The sequence below is a fragment of the Bolinopsis microptera genome, chromosome 12 (genome assembly GCF_026151205.1).
Source record: "Bolinopsis microptera isolate Bmic1 chromosome 12, MBARI_Bmic_1.0, whole genome shotgun sequence".
NCBI classification, from domain to species: domain Eukaryota; kingdom Metazoa; phylum Ctenophora; class Tentaculata; order Lobata; family Bolinopsidae; genus Bolinopsis; species Bolinopsis microptera.
Genome location: NC_087083.1, coordinates 4,123,025 through 4,138,409, shown reverse-complemented (window position 1 = coordinate 4,138,409; position 15,385 = coordinate 4,123,025). Strand labels below are relative to the sequence as shown.

The window sequence follows — 15,385 nt, the reverse complement described above, 5'->3', positions numbered from 1 at the left end:
CACTTGATAAATAATAAATATGCAGATTTTCAAAGTAGAAATTATTTCTGCTGGTACTTGATTCCGAGCCATTATTTTTGCTTCGTAAATTTTACTAATTTCTAATTTGTATTGTGAAAATACTTTATTAAATGGCCCTGTTAAAATGTGCAATTGTGCTTATTCACACCTTATCACGAGGTATTGCCCTTACAGTGATGCAGGAGTAAGAAGATAGAGCTGATTTCATGTCAGTACATTTTACTCCCTCCGCTAATAGAGCCAATGCTGGCAAGTTACTTAACCAGTCGAGAAAAAAGAAGATTGTAGACGATGTTGGGTTCTGCAATCATTACTCAGACTGTTCAGGGGTAATTAAAATAACTTTTGTTTTCAAGCGCAAAATCTCAAAATAAGAAAATCAATGTTTGTGTAAACATTTCTAAACCTTTTAGCCTTCATTTTCACAGATTGTGACCAGGTAGTTTTACCTAGTGACCAGATAGTGTTACCTAGTGACCAGGTAGTATTACCTAGTGACCAGGTAGTGTTACCTAGTGACCAGGTAGTGTTACCTAGTGACCAGGTAATGTTACCTAGCAACCAGGTAGTGTTACCTAGTGACCAGGTAGTGTTACCTACCAACCAAGAGCAATTCAACTAAAACTAAAAATATGTCCAGACGTTCAGCCTAGTCAACAAGCGCATGGGAAAGAAGGAATCCTTCCGCTTCAGCAAAGAAAAGTCTCTATTCCTTCTTTCTTCCAGGAGTCTCGTAAGGAGATTCTGTATACGAATTATATGTACTCAGTGGTTCGATCACTTCATCATTTCTCTTATCCTTATCAACTGTGTTCTTCTTGCTGCCGACACGGAGGCACCTTACATAGAGTAAGTGAACCCCAAGTAAAGTTATTTTAAGGTCCCCAGTTACTTTAGGCCCTTTTAAACGTTGTTAAACTGAAACCAGCAACAAGAGATGAAATTGTATAATAATGGCTTCAGGACAATATCTTTGTTCGACTGTTTGATGGTTTGATTAAGTATGTTTAATAATTTATGTTTTCTTGGGTAAATTTCTATTGATCCCGTTTGATGCGACAAGGAAAAGGCGTTTCAATGTGACATTGTGACAACATCGTATTCATGATCTCAAATTATTTACTATAGTGTTGAAAGTATTACAACTTTAATAATTGATTAATATTAACTAAATTAACAATAACAAGGGCACTCCAGGTACGCCTTTGCAGTGATTTACACATTGGAAGTTATTGTAAAAGTTCTGGCTAGAGGGTTCGCGTTCCACAAACACGCCTATCTGAGGGACCCTTGGAATATATTAGACTTTGTTGTTGTATTCTTCGGGTAAGTTGCTTTTAACATTAGCGGTGACTGTTAGTGTTACCTAGTGGTACCACTTACCAGGTTGTGTTATCTAGTGACCACAAACATGCTTATCTTTTAACTTCTTAACATTAACATTAAATGCAATTATATCTTGAAAATAAAATATTAATACGCCCCTGCTACTATAGTCGATGTATCCTGTTTATTTTCAAGCTTACCAAAACTCGTTATGAATCAACACCACTACTTATATATATATATATATACTTCATTGTTTTAGATATCTCACTTTGGTGGAACAACTCAACGAATTCTCGTTTATAAAAGCTTTGAAAGTTCTAAGAGCACTGCGAACTATTGCTGTAGTTCCAGGTTAGTGATAATGTAATTATTACTTAATTACTTAATTACTTAATTACTTAATTACTTAATTACTTAATTACTTAATTACTTAATTACTTAATTACTTAATTACTTAATTACTTAATTACTTAATTACTTAATTACTTAATTACTTAATTACTTAATTACTTAATTACTTAATTACTTAATTACTTAATTACTTAATTACTTAATTACTTAATTACTTAATTACTTAATTACTTAATTACTTAATTACTTCCTAATTATTTTATTAATTCGAATTAAATTAGTTCATAACACGTTTTTTCCAGGTTTGCGTGTAATAGTAAACTCGCTGCTAAAGTCCTTGCAGAGTCTCTCAGACATAATGCTACTGACCCTCTTCTTCTTAGCTGTCCTGGCTATTATCGGCCTGCAGGTCTTCATGGGGCAGCTCAGGAACCGTTGCATCACAGCACCAGATCTAGTGAACACGACCTCACGTCACGAGGAGTGGTGGGGCGTTAAACCGGACGATGTTGGGTTTCTATCTGAGGAGGTTTGTTTGGGGATCACCTTTACTTACTGGCCAATGTTTACTTCAAATATATGTAATGTTATTATAGATACAAAATTGATGTTTAAAAAATGTAGCACAAAACACGTGATATTATTGCATGATATTTATAACCCCAGGTGCAGGAAATGAGGATGGCTTTTATAAACGATACCAGAAACTGGATACCTGATGCTGACGATCCCATTATTTGTGGTCCTCCGAACGCGCCGTAAGATTAACTGATTTTAAAAGTTACATAACCGCAATTAGGGTTTTAGATCTGCTCATGTTTTAAGATTCTCCACAACTACAAGAGCACTAGCAGGGTTCGTTGTATCCCATATTAGGAGATGTTTTTTGTATTTATCAAAGTTTCCAATGCAAAATCAAATATTTTTTACAGAAAAAAAGAGGAAACAACCTCTCTACCTGGTTGCTAGGTAACACTACCTGGTCACTAGGTAACACTACCTGGTCACTAGGTAACACTACCTGGTCACTAGGTAACACTACCTGGTCACTAGGTAACACTACCTGGTAACTAGGTAACACTACCTGGTCACTAGGTAACACTACCTGGTCACTAAGTAACACTGCCTGGTAACTAGGTATCACTACCTGGTTGCTAGGTAACACTACCTGGTCACTAGGTAACACTACCTGGTCACTAGGTAACACTACCTGGTAACTAGGTATCACTACCTGGTTGCTAGGTAACACTACCTGGTCACTAGGTAACACTACCTGGTCACTAGGTAACACTACCTGGTCACTAGGTTACACTACCTGGTCACTAGGTAACACTACCTGTAACCTGGTCACTAGGTAACACTACCTGGTTGCTAGGTAACACTACCTGGTCACTAGGTTACACTACCTGGTCACTAGGTAACACTACCTGTAACCTGGTCACTAGGTAACACTACCTGGTTGCTAGGTAACACTACCTGGTTGCTAGGTAACACTACCTGGTCACTAGGTAACACTACCTGGTTGCTAGGTAACACTACCTGGTTGCTAGGTAACACTACCTGGTTGCTAGGTAACACTACCTGGTCACTAGGTAACACTACCTGGTCACTAGGTAACACTACCTGGTTGCTAGGTAACACTACCTGGTTGCTAGGTAACACTACCTGGTAACTAGGTAACACTACCTGGTCACTAGGTAACACTACCTGGTCACTAGGTAACACTACCTGGTTGCTAGGTAACACTACCTGGTTGCTAGGTAACACTACCTGGTAACTAGGTAACACTATCTGGTTGCTAGGTAACACTACTAGGTAACTAGGTAACACTACCTGGTTGCTAGGTAACACTACCTGGTTGCTAGGTATCACTCACATTCTCAAATTAATTTCAGGGGAACACGGCAGTGTCCGGACGCTAGTGTATGTTTACAAACAGATATCAACCCTAACGACGGTTACACTAGTTTCGATAACTTCGGCTCGGCTATGTTGACCTGTGCTCAACTGATCACTCTCGACTTCTGGGAGGATATTTACGGCAAGGTTTGTATCACGGATTGTAGGTCCCAACCCTACATTATAATACTTACTATTAGTATATACTATTCACCCCTGTCCCCTATACTATTATACCCACTTTACTGTTTCTTCCAGGTATGTTTACGGCAAGGTTTGTATCACAGATTTTAGGCGGATCAACATTTTATATAGTCTTTGAAATTATTCATTTGGTGAAATATAATGTTTTTAAAAATATAATATTTTCTCCAGGTGTTAGGGGCTAGTGGGGAGATCTACATCTTCTACTTTCTAATTGTTGTCTTCTTCGGGTCCTTCTACCTCCTTAACCTGGTCCTGGCGGTTGTTTTTATTTCTTATGAGCAGGAAGTCTTGGCTCCACAAAAAGAAAAGGTAATGATTTACACGTGGACCATGATAGTCCTTCAGTTAATTTTGATAACATCATTGTTTACATAATGGTAAACTGGTCCTATATTGGTGATCTCAAATCAATAAATTATTACCGCAGGCATGTTCAACTAAGTCGGACGTTGATTCCAACAAAGAAGACGAAAACCACCCGTCATGGCCCCTCACTCCCCTCACTCCCCGCGAAAGTTACACCGTTACACAATCGTTCAACAACGACTCCCCCCACCTGAGTCACTCTGCCTATTACCTAGACTACACTTACGGGTTGCCCAAGAGACCCCACACAACCAATCAGAACACAGTATTTACACCACGTGACACACGGAGACCCCCCAAACGGGGCTTCCTGGCTGCTCTCAAGATCTGCTGCTCTAAACAGTTCCTGTGGTACAAGATGTTTGGAGTGTACCCGGAGGTCAAGGTATAGGACCTATTTACTGGCGCTGTCATTCCGCCGAATCTCTATTCGGCTATATATATGATTATGAATTATTTTATTATATGATTATTATTATCTATATGATTATGAACATAAATATAATAGCCTGGGGTCCCAAGATAAAGGACCCAACAAAAGAAACATACTACGAGATATTGGGTGACGTGATATTTTATGCCCCCCCCCCCCCCCCCCTATTTTATGCCCCCCCCCCCCCCCCTCATGTACTGCTCTCTTCAAGGTAAAGGACCCAACAAAAGAAACATACTACGAAATATTGTGTGACGTGTGGACCTGGTTCCGCAGTCAGATAAGGAGTTTTATTTATAGTTTCTGGTTTGAGAACGGAGTGATGGGCTGTATTGTTCTGAATACACTTTGTCTAGCCCTGGACTCCCATGGTATCAGTGAGGAGATGGGAGAGGTCCTCTCTAAAGTTAACGATGTAAATTAAATAAATTTTATTTTGTTATATGTATTACATATAATCATTGATATTGTTACCATCTGATTTATAAAATACAAATCAGGGATTCAATATTTTTCAATCAAGAATTTTATTTGATATATTATTTTAGGCATGTATTTCTACTTGGGTTTTTAGTATCAAATAATTAGGATCTATTTTCAGTGTCTAACATGGATCTTTACAACAGAATTGGTTATAAAACTAGTTGGTTTACTTCCAACAGAGTTTTGGAAAACGAAATGGAACATTTTCGATGCGATAATCGTGATTGTGTCACTAGTTGAATTAAATCTTGAAAATGCTTCTTTCAATGTTTCCGGCTTGCGGTCTCTCAGAGTGGTATGTTGTTAATTGAATTAATTTGTAAGTAAAACTAATTATCATTAATTAAGTTAATTTGTAAGTAAAATCAATTATCATTAATTAAGTTAATTTGTAAATGAAGTTAAGTTTTGTTTTAAATTGAGTTAATTTGTAGATTAAATGGAGTATTGTTTAAAATGAAGATAATTTATAGATTAAGATAAGTTGTAAATTAAGTTAATTTTAACGACCTAATTGTTGCTTAATCGTGCTGTTCAATTTTTCGTAAATATTTGATTAATAACAACTAAAACAAAAGACTTTCACGTGATAACTTATAAATATGAATTACGGATACTGGTGGGGTAAATATGGGTAACGTTTCCACATTTATTTACTAATATATTTACTCAACTTTATGTATCAGCGCAATACATATTAACAAGCTCAAACTCTCTTTCAGCTGCGGGTATTTCGACTAGCAAAGTCGTGGAATACTATGAAGGCGCTGATCGACATCATAGCTGAGTCAATATCAGGTTTAATGTATTTATCCATAATATTGGGAGTTGTAATATTCACTGTCTCCGTAATTGGGATGAACCTATTCAAGAAGGAATATGAAAACTTCTTCAACAACGAGGCCCTCCACCCGGACAGCTATGGTAACATGCCGCGCTGGAATTACCAGGACTTCTACCATTCTTTTGTCTTAGTGTTCCGTATACTGTGTGGCGAATGGATTGAGCTACTTTGGGAGACTCTCCAAGTTACTCGGGGCCAGATGTGGCCTGTTCTGTTTTACTTGGGGGCTTTGGTTCTGGGCAACTTCCTTCTTCTCAATCTCTTCTTGGCGCTTCTGCTCAACGCATTTGGGTCGGAATCAATCAATGAGAAGAAAGAAACTGCGGCGGAAGTTGCTGAAAAAGAGGTATCTCTGACCGCTTTCTTAAAAAAGAAACTGTTTAACATAACAAAAAGTAAACACAAATTAGCTTCAGAGATAAGAATGTCAACACTAGATCTGACTGCTCTTGAGCGCATGAAGACCCCGTGCAGACATCGCCGAAACCCTGGTAACAGTGATAACCCTGGTAACAGTGATAACCCTGGTAACTGTGGTAACCACGGTAACTGTGGTAACCACGGTAACGGCGCATCTTCTGAGTACAGCGAGGGATCTGAATGTAAGATTATTATTATCAAACCTATTTTAATTTTATACCCCCTATTTTATGCCCCCCCCCCCCCCCTATTTTATTGCCCCCACCCCCCCCCCCCCCCCCCTATTTTATGCCCCCCCCCCCCTATTTTATGCCTCCCCTATTTTATGCCCCCCCCCCCCCCCCCCCCTTCTCATGTACTGCTCTCTTCACTAGACATGAATATGATAGACGTGGACGAACACGAGGGTAACGACCCCTACAGCTGTGACGACTGTTGCCAGTGCTGTAGTATCTGCTGTAGACCTCTCTGTGTTTGTTGCTCCATGTTCCGGGAAGCCACTAGACGGATTGTGCAACACAAAGTCTTCGATTGGACTATCCTTATCTTGATTATGGCTTCTAGTGTTACCCTCGCTTTTGAAGACTCCTCGTTGGAGACATCCCCTTCTCTGAAGCGGATAGTTGATACTCTCAATTTGTTTTATGTTGTAGTCTTTACTGTTGAGATGTGCCTCAAGCTCTTTACATTCGGCGTGATAAATTACTTCGAGTCCGCCTGGAACTGGATTGATTCACTTGTTGTCACGGTAAGTTATTCAACTTGTTGACGATTATAATAATTGTGAAATACATTTCATCCGGTACACTAAAACATCATATTAATACCATAACATTCCTCATATCTAATATACGCACATACACAATACTACATTTATTTTGTTGATTATAATGTTGTGATTGCAAAATGGATGGAAATATTTTAAGCGGCTAAAAGCCATTTCAAATCCTTGCTCCGTAACACGAATACTTTGTTTAAAGTTTAACTTGTACCGAAACGCTCTAATAAATACTATTTTCCCATACTTTACAACTCCGCAGATATCAATAGTCAGCACTGTAGCGAGTAATGCCAACATTGGTGGTTTGAAAGTTATCAGGTCTTTCAGAGCGTTAAGACCCTTGAGGGCCATATCTCGCTGGAAAGGGATGAGACTTTCAGTAAACGCCCTGATTTCCTCAATTCCCTCATTTGGAAATGTGTCTTTGGTTTGCTTGGTCCTTTGGCTTGTTTTCTGGTTTGTTTTGGGTTCGATAACTTGCAAAATGTATATTCAGCTATAAGTATAGCTCTATTTTGAATTGCAGTCACTTGTAAGCTTTTAAAAGCTAGATAACAAATCCGAACACAGTTTTGGCAACTTTCCACAAATTTCTGATTGAGATTTATGGGATTTTTATTTGATAACCAAAATAAACGAACATTTTCAGTATATTGGGAGTCCAGTTCTTTGGAAACACGTTTTACAAGTGTGTTGGAGATGATGGACCATTGGATAATAAGAGTACTGAAATCAAGAACAAGACTATGTGTATAGCACAATTTGGACAAGACGCGTGGCAGAATTCAAAAATTAACTTTGATAACACAATAATGGCATTCGTTGCTTTGTACCAAGTGGTTAGTAAACCCTTAATTCTTACTTGGAAGCTTCATTCTCAATATAATTATATGTTTAAATATCGTGTAACGACCATCCTTTCATTTCCAGGCTACATTTGAGGGCTGGATGGAGGTTATCAATATAATTATATGTATATTATATACGACCATCCTTTCATTTCCAGGCTACATTTGAGGGCTGGATGGAGGTTATGGATGATGCCATCGACTCCGTGGGCATAGATAAACAGCCATCTTTTGAGCACAACTTTAAAGCATACGTGTTCTTTTTGGTGTTCATATTTATTGGTTCCTTCTTCACGTTAAAACTGCTGGTTGGAGTTGTTATCGATAACTTCAACAGACTGAAAAAAGAGGTCAGTAGAAAATGTGGTAGATTAGTTAGTTATACATTTGAGTCTTCTGACCCCTGAGTGCACACAAATGAATGAGTGTTTGACAAGTGTTTCACAAGTGTTTCACAAGTGTTTCGCAAGTGTTTCGCGAGTGTTTCACAAGTGTTTCACAAGTGTTTCGCAAGTGTTTCACAAGTGTTTCACAAGTGTTTCGCAAGTGTTTCACAAGTGTTTCACAAGTGTTTCGCAAGTGTTTCACAAGTGTTTCACAAGTGTTTCGCAAGTGTTTCACAAGTGTTTCGCAAGTGTTTCACAAGTGTTTCGCAAGTGTTTCACAAGTGTTTCACAAGTGTTTCACAAGTGTTTCGCAAGTGTTTCACAAGTGTTTCGCAAGTGTTTCACAAGTGTTTCGCAAGTGTTTCACAAGTGTTTCGCAAGTGTTTCACAAGTGTTTCGCAAGTGTTTCACAAGTGTTTCACAAGTGTTTCACAAGTGTTTGACAAGTGTTTCACAAGTGTTTCACAAGTGTTTCACAAGTGTTTCACAAGTGTTTCACAAGTGTTTCACAAGTGTTTCACAAGTGTTTCGCAAGTGTTTCACAAGTGTTTCACAAGTGTTTCACAAGTGTTTCACAAGTGTTTCGCAAGTGTTTCACAAGTGTTTCACAAGTGTTTCACAAGTGTTTCACAAGTGTTTCACAAGTGTTTCACAAGTGTTTCACAAGTGTTTCACAAGTGTTTGACAAGTGTTTCACAAGTGTTTCACAAGTGTTTCACAAGTGTTTCGCAAGTGTTTCACAAGTGTTTCACAAGTGTTTCACAAGTGTTTCGCAAGTGTTTCACAAGTGTTTCGCAAGTGTTTCGCAAGTGTTTCACAAGTGTTTCGCAAGTGTTTCGCAAGTGTTTCACAAGTGTTTCACAAGTGTTTCACAAGTGTTTCGCAAGTGTTTCACAAGTGTTTCGCAAGTGTTTCACAAGTGTTTCGCAAGTGTTTCACAAGTGTTTCGCAAGTGTTTCACAAGTGTTTCACAAGTGTTTCACAAGTGTTTCGCAAGTGTTTCACAAGTGTTTCACAAGTGTTTCACAAGTGTTTCGCAAGTGTTTCACAAGTGTTTCACAAGTGTTTCACAAGTGTTTCACAAGTGTTTCACAAGTGTTTCACAAGTGTTTCACAAGTGTTTCGCAAGTGTTTCGCAAGTGTTTCACAAGTGTTTCGCAAGTGTTTCACAAGTGTTTCACAAGTGTTTCACAAGTGTTTCACAAGTGTTTCACAAGTGTTTCACAAGTGTTTCACAAGTGTTTCACAAGTGTTTCACAAGTGTTTCACAAGTGTTTCACAAGTGTTTCACAAGTGTTTCACAAGTGTTTCACAAGTGTTTCACAAGTGTTTCACAAGTGTTTCACAAGTGTTTCACAAGTGTTTCACAAGTGTTTCACAAGTGTTTGACAAGTGTTTCACAAGTGTTTCACAAGTGTTTCACAAGTGTTTCACAAGTGTTTCGCAAGTGTTTCGCAAGTGTTTCGCAAGTGTTTCACAAGTGTTTCACAAGTGTTTCACAAGTGTTTCACAAGTGTTTCACAAGTGTTTCACAAGTGTTTCGCAAGTGTTTCGCAAGTGTTTCGCAAGTGTTTCGCAAGTGTTTCACAAGTGTTTCACAAGTGTTTCACAAGTGTTTCACAAGTGTTTCACAAGTGTTTCACAAGTGTTTCACAAGTGTTTCACAAGTGTTTCACAAGTGTTTCACAAGTGTTTCACAAGTGTTTCACAAGTGTTTCACAAGTGTTTCACAAGTGTTTCACAAGTGTTTCACAAGTGTTTCACAAGTGTTTCACAAGTGTTTCACAAGTGTTTCACAAGTGTTTGACAAGTGTTTCACAAGTGTTTCACAAGTGTTTCACAAGTGTTTCACAAGTGTTTCGCAAGTGTTTCGCAAGTGTTTCGCAAGTGTTTCACAAGTGTTTCACAAGTGTTTCACAAGTGTTTCACAAGTGTTTCACAAGTGTTTCACAAGTGTTTCACAAGTGTTTCACAAGTGTTTGACAAGTGTTTCACAAGTGTTTCACAAGTGTTTCACAAGTGTTTCACAAGTGTTTCGCAAGTGTTTCGCAAGTGTTTCACAAGTGTTTCACAAGTGTTTCACAAGTGTTTCACAAGTGTTTCACAAGTGTTTCACAAGTGTTTCACAAGTGTTTCACAAGTGTTTCACAAGTGTTTCACAAGTGTTTCACAAGTGTTTCACAAGTGTTTCACAAGTGTTTGACAAGTGTTTCACAAGTGTTTCACAAGTGTTTCACAAGTGTTTCACAAGTGTTTCACAAGTGTTTGACAAGTGTTTCACAAGTGTTTCTCAAGTGTTTCACAAGTGTTTCACAAGTGTTTCACAAGTGTTTCACAAGTGTTTCACAAGTGTTTCACAAGTGTTTCACAAGTGTTTCACAAGTGTTTGACAAGTGTTTGACAAGTGTTTCTCAAGTGTTTCACAAGTGTTTCACAAGTGTTTGACAAGTGTTTCACAAGTGTTTCTCAAGTGTTTCACAAGTGTTTCACAAGTGTTTGACAAGTGTTTCACAAGTGTTTCACAAGTGTTTCACAAGTGTTTCACAAGTGTTTCACAAGTGTTTCACAAGTGTTTCACAAGTGTTTCACAAGTGTTTGACAAGTGTTTCACAAGTGTTTCACAAGTGTTTCAAGAGTGTTTCACAAGTGTTTCACAAGTGTTTGACAAGTGTTTCACAAGTGTTTCACAAGTGTTTCGCAAGTGTTTCGCAAGTGTTTCACAAGTGTTTCACAAGTGTTTCACAAGTGTTTCACAAGTGTTTCGCAAGTGTTTCACAAGTGTTTCACAAGTGTTTCACAAGTGTTTCACAAGTGTTTCGCAAGTGTTTCACAAGTGTTTCACAAGTGTTTCACAAGTGTTTCACAAGTGTTTCACAAGTGTTTCACAAGTGTTTCACAAGTGTTTCACAAGTGTTTCACAAGTGTTTCACAAGTGTTTCACAAGTGTTTCACAAGTGTTTCACAAGTGTTTCACAAGTGTTTCACAAGTGTTTCACAAGTGTTTCACAAGTGTTTCACAAGTGTTTCACAAGTGTTTCACAAGTGTTTCACAAGTGTTTCACAAGTGTTTCACAAGTGTTTCACAAGTGTTTCGCAAGTGTTTCGCAAGTGTTTCACAAGTGTTTCACAAGTGTTTCACAAGTGTTTCACAAGTGTTTCACAAGTGTCTCACAAGTGTTTCACAAGTGTTTCACAAGTGTTTCACAAGTGTTTCACAAGTGTTTCACAAGTGTTTCACAAGTGTCTCACAAGTGTCTCACAAGTGTTTCACAAGTGTTTCACAAGTGTTTCACAAGTGTTTCACAAGTGTTTCACAAGTGTTTGACAAGTGTTTCACAAGTGTTTGACAAGTGTTTCACAAGTGTTTGACAAGTGTTTGACAAGTGTTTGACAAGTGTTTGACAAGTGTTTCACAAGTGTTTGACAAGTGTTTCACAAGTGTTTGACAAGTGTTTGACAAGTGTTTGACAAGTGTTTGACAAGTGTTTGACAAGTGTTTGACAAGTGTTTCACAAGTGTTTCGCAAGTGTTTCACAAGTGTTTCACAAGTGTTTCACAAGTGTTTCGCAAGTGTTTCGCAAGTGTTTCACAAGTGTTTCACAAGTGTTTCACAAGTGTTTCACAAGTGTTTCGCAAGTGTTTCACAAGTGTTTCGCAAGTGTTTCACAAGTGTTTCACAAGTGTTTCACAAGTGCTTCACAAGTGTTTCACAAGTGTTTCACAAGTGTTTCACAAGTGTTTCACAACTATTTCAGTACGACGAGAAAGGACAATTAGGAGTACTTCTCACACCCACACAACGCCAATGGATGTCAACCTTCAGGAAAATGACCAAAACAAAGCCTATACGCATGACCACCCGTCCCACCAACCTGTTCATGAGGTTCTGTCACGACCTATCTGAAAACCAAAAGTTTGAGGTGGTGATAACGATTGTGATATTGTTGAACATGGTACAGATGGGTATGGAGCACGATGCAGCTAGTCCCGAGTTTAAAAAAGCTATGATGTATGCTAACTACATCTTCACTGCCATCTACACTGTTGAGGCTTCCCTTAAGATTATTGGTACCCACAAATTCTACTTCTACAAATCCTGGAACATCTTTGATTTTGTGATTGTGATGTGTGCTTGGCTTGGGATCGCTCTGGACAGTGTTGTGAAGAACTTTGTGATCGACCCCTCGATTCTCCGGAGTTTAAGACTTTTCCAGGTAGCCCGAATACTGAGAGTTATCCAAGTAGCAAAGGGGATCAGACGACTCCTCTACACCCTAGTGTGCTCTCTGCCTGCTCTAATAAACATAGGAACTTTGCTGCTGCTCATTGTTTATATCTACGCGGTGATGGGTGTGGCGATGTTTGGTCAAGTTAAGAGGCAGGGGGTTTTGAATGACCAGGTTTGGTTTTTTAAGTTTCGAACCTTTTTAAAGTTAATGGTAATTTTTGTTATAAACACTAGTAAATATTCGCGAAGTAGGGAACGAGGTATTTGTGTGCTGTCCCTTTACCTCTCGGCTTCTAACAGCTGCTCGATATTGACATTAAGTATAGTAGGTACCCAAGACGGGAATTTAAATTATCCATTTCTTTCGTCTTAATATACAGTCTAACTGTTTCCTAACATTTCATTTCACAGATGAACTTTGAACGAACACCTGCTGCAATAATCCTAATGATAAGGTTGGCCACATCAGCTGGCTGGAATGATGTGCTAGATGCCCTCATGGTCTCCCCGCCAGACTGCAGTGTTTCTACCGCAGACTCTCCCGGAGACTGTGGGTCCAAGGGTTTTGCTATTGTCTACATTTCTTCCTTCATTCTCATCGCTTTCTTGATCATGGTAAACATGTATATTGCTGTCATCCTAGACAATTTCAGCATTGCTCAACAAGATGACGAGGTCGGAGTAGACGTAGATGACATCAATCTCTTTTACGAGAAATGGAAGGTCTTTGATCCGAAAGCGACAGGATTTCTAAACGTGAGAGTGTTGCCAGACCTAGTGAGACAGCTATCACAACCTCTAGGGATACCCGGTGTTACAGAGGAGGAAGTGTTGCAGTTGGATATTCCACTTTATCCTTATGATAGGACCCATTGTATTGACGTTCTTCAGGCTCTTATCTCGCGAACTCTCGGTCCTAATAGCAATGCAGATGAGTTTGATATGATTAAATCGCTCATGTCTGAAAACTTTACAACAGCCTTCCCAATGCTTTCTATAGTGACCGTCAAAACAACCAGGGTACGATCGAGGTGTAGTGCGACGATTGTGCTGCAAAAAGCATTCAGGAGACATGTTAGTATGGACATTACCAACGCAACAATTGAAGATTTTGAGGGAGTGCAAGAAAATGAACATTTTGAGGGAGTGCAAGAAAATGAAACTGAATCTTTCGAGAAAATGCAAGAAACTCAATCTTTCGAGAGAGTGCAAGAAACTGAACATTTCGAGGGAGTGCAAGAAACTGAAACTGAATCTTTCGAGAAAATGCAAGAAACTGAACCTTTCGAGGGAGTGCAAGAAAGTAAAATTGAATCTTTCGAGGGAGTGCAAGAAACTGAACCTTTCAAGGAAGTGCAAGAAACTGAATCTTTCGAGGGAATGCAAGAAAATGAAAATAAACCTTTCGAAGGAGTGCAAGAAAGTAAAATTGAATCTTTCGAGGAAGTACAAGAAACTGAACCTTTCGAGAGAGTGCAAAAAACTGACAATGAATCTTTTGATCCTGAAATTAAACCTTTCCCTGGAGTGAAAAATCTAAGACTTATATTTGAACGCTGATTTCTAATCACTCCAGATGGCATTAGATTTAATTGCTTCTCAGACGAATTTTCAACTATGGGCAAATTTCTGATCATTGGGAGTAAGAGTTTGGAGCGTTTATCAAAGTAATAATAATATAAAGGGTTTATCTACTAGTACTACAAAACCTCCCTCCTTATAATTATATCATATATGCTTGATACTGAACGCCTTAAGCACATGGCCCCTAATAAAAATGTAATACAATGCTAAAAACGATTTAAAGTCGAGCGTGCAAAATCACTCTACAGTCGATCTTTGAGATTTTTCTGAAAGGGCCCATGATCGATAATTGAAATCTATTTCATTCGATGTATTATCGAACGCTGATTCCGAATCACCCCACATAAGTCATGACATAGAGTTAAAATACTCCCCTAGCGAGATATCGCCATCTATAACATATAAGGAGGTGATTAAGTCACGTGACAGTCGAGTGTAGAGTGATTAATCATCATCCATTTAAAGTATTCACTTGAGAACAAACGTAAAATGTAAAATAACTAATTCAATCATTATCCGGCTATATATAATAATCAAATTAACTTTCTGCAATTTATAAATTACTAAAAGTCTTTTTTTTATATTGTAAATGGATAACGTAAACGATTATGTTCACATAGCTATGAATTTATGAATACTGCAAGCGCGATCAGGGCTCTAGTTAGAGTTGAGAGCAAATAATTTTGTAAACGTGTGTACTTTACTGGACCGTGCTCAGCCTGTCATTCCTGCTGCTCACTGCTGCTAGTGAGTGCAGCTGCAGTGAGCAGCAGTTTCTTTGCACTTAGCCCCTCCTGTGTATGGAGTTTCTACGATACAGGGGAGCCGCGCACTCGTGCGCGGTGGGTCATACAACGTATGACATTAAAATACAAGTCAGTTAATGAACTATTTTAAAAATAACTTTCACTTCTGCTTTACAAATAGAATTTCTATTTAATTTTGAATTCATTAGTTCAGGCTCGGTGCCGTCATTCATCATTATAATGAGTGCATGGCACCGCGCTGATAGAAATTTATGATTGAGATGAATTTTCAAGTAGTATATTTTATGGTTGACGGATGTTACTCGTCTAAATTTCTTCGAAGTAGCGCGCGCCGCTTTCTTCTCGATGGCAAGTGCTACGAAGTAGCGCGCGCCGGGCCAGATCATTAGCAATGGTCAAGTATATGGTAAAAAGGGTTATAAGAGTAATTTTCATAAG

General features: G+C 38.6%; 1 protein-coding gene across 1 annotated transcript; it reads left to right on the top strand.

Moving 5' to 3' along the window:
* Positions 1 to 193: 193 nt before the first annotated feature.
* LOC134823819 (sodium channel protein type 4 subunit alpha-like) lies at positions 194 to 14,744 on the top strand. Its single transcript, XM_063835396.1, has 18 exons — positions 194 to 350; positions 662 to 870; positions 1,219 to 1,347; positions 1,610 to 1,701; positions 2,004 to 2,230; positions 2,368 to 2,459; positions 3,597 to 3,747; positions 3,976 to 4,116; positions 4,235 to 4,558; positions 4,818 to 5,021; positions 5,208 to 5,384; positions 5,812 to 6,535; positions 6,728 to 7,101; positions 7,394 to 7,590; positions 7,784 to 7,973; positions 8,141 to 8,332; positions 12,124 to 12,768; positions 13,008 to 14,744. The coding sequence occupies exons 1-18, from the start codon at positions 228 to 230 to the stop codon at positions 14,154 to 14,156; spliced, it is 5,340 nt and encodes a 1,779-aa protein (XP_063691466.1). The 5' UTR covers positions 194 to 227; the 3' UTR covers positions 14,157 to 14,744.
* Positions 14,745 to 15,385: the final 641 nt, after the last annotated feature.